The 1,720-nt window shown below is 42.2% G+C and overlaps 1 protein-coding gene across 1 annotated transcript in view; it reads right to left on the bottom strand.

The window, feature by feature from the left end:
* The window catches only part of LOC103380545 (calcium/calmodulin-dependent protein kinase type 1D), a 24,631-nt gene that overhangs the window by 6,484 nt on the left and 16,427 nt on the right, over positions 1–1,720 (bottom strand). The window contains 2 exon segments of the mRNA XM_074559983.1: positions 133–265; positions 958–1,096. Of these exon segments, the coding sequence (XP_074416084.1) occupies positions 133–265; positions 958–1,096 (272 nt within the window).

The raw sequence follows: 1,720 nt of genomic DNA, 5'->3' as shown, positions 1-1,720 counted from the left end.
AACCCCGGGAGCGGAAAAAAAGGAAAAAAAAAAAAAAAAAAACTCTTACGGATGATGATTTAAAAAAAAAAAAGTGTATTTTTTTTTCATAACCATAGAAACAGTATTTCATCACATTTAGCTTCTACTCATCCTCACCCACATATCCTGGGGTCCCACAGGCTGTTGCCATTACGTCTCCTGTGCCCTCCATCTTTGACAGGCCAAAGTCACTGATCATGATTTTGGAGTCGTCATGAGGACTGAAGTACAGCAGGTTTTCAGGCTGATGGAACATAATGGTAATACTTGAGTCCATTATTCAGCCCCCAGTGTGAGGTTCTGCAAATGACTCAGGAGGCCGCAGTAGGGATTAGTACCGAAATCAGTGCGAACCAAAATCGCAATTTGTAGTTAAGAGGTCCTTGCAAACAGCAGCTACTGGCCAGTAGTGGTACTGCACACAAATGGCTGTACCCCTCTTCACTGAAGTAAGTCCCAGCTAGGCCACGTACTTGACAGTTATCCAGTCTAATCCCGGGCCACATATAAAAAAACAAACCACCATTCCCCACTCACAGCATCATCTACCGTATGGTCAACTGAACCCTAATCCCTTAACTGCATGTTTTTGGACTAAAGTTACTGAGAGAAAACCCATGGACACGTGGAAAACACAACGTTTGCCAAGGTGAGGTTTTTCTCAGCCTGAAATGTGGCAGACTTTAAAGAGGGAGAAGAAAAAAAATTCCTCCCCTGCTGCAGAAAAAAAAAAATTCACCGAGCAAGCAAAAACCTACAGGGCAACAGTGCAAGGCATATTAAGGGAACTCGTTAATCTTTCATCCGAGTGAAGCAAAGAAACAACATCTGACATTTAGCTGGAGTGTTCAACAAATCAGTCAAAATCTTATATTCTCCGCTCTCTCTCTACTCCACGTCTACCCTCTGGCGATTTCCACTTTAAAGCTCTCGTACCTTCAGGTCCCTGTGTACAATTCCCATAGAGTGCAGGTAGTTGACTGCATCCAAAACCTGGCGAATGAGTCGACTTGCATCCATCTCCGTGTAGAAGCCCTTCTCTACGATGCGGTCGAAAAGCTCACCTCCAGACACCCTGCAGGGAAAATGTCAGATTGGGCGCAAGGATTATTATGAAATTGATGAGATTATACCTCCAGCTACAAGGAGTAGTTATTACCGGATCCTGCAGGGGGTGCTCTACATCACCAAAAAAGACAGTGACGCTATGATGTTTTGTTGTTTTGCTGCTTTTCTTTCAACATGTTTCATGTAGGATTTGAGAGGTAAAATGTTTGTGTTTGTGGCGAGTTGTAAATTGTACGTAAATCACATAAATGTACAAAAAAAAATACAATATTTTATATACTGTGTATACTACCCTCAATTTCCAAAATAATGGGGGTTGTTTTATAAGGAAAAACATAGTATTCTGTTTTATCACACACAAACCAAATACACCGATCTGAAAAAGGTTTTAATATTCGATGTACACCGAAAGTTTGCCGCCGCCGTCGCCGACGTCTGCTTCTACAACGGCCTTAAAAAAAATGTCAGACTCGAATTTCATCTCATATTCATAAGGGGTGTAAACCCATTAAAAAATAATGAAATGCACTGTAATTAATTTGCTCAGACTAATTGGGGGCAGGATTTAGGCTGGTGGGTGATGTGTGCAGATACAAATTACAAGGAGGGGAGGGGAGGGGGGGGAGGCGGT

Source organism: Cynoglossus semilaevis, chromosome 6 (assembly GCF_000523025.1).
Source record: "Cynoglossus semilaevis isolate Cse_v1.0 chromosome 6, Cse_v1.0, whole genome shotgun sequence".
Taxonomy (NCBI): Eukaryota; Metazoa; Chordata; class Actinopteri; order Pleuronectiformes; family Cynoglossidae; genus Cynoglossus; species Cynoglossus semilaevis.
This window is presented reverse-complemented; position numbering and strand designations above follow the sequence as displayed.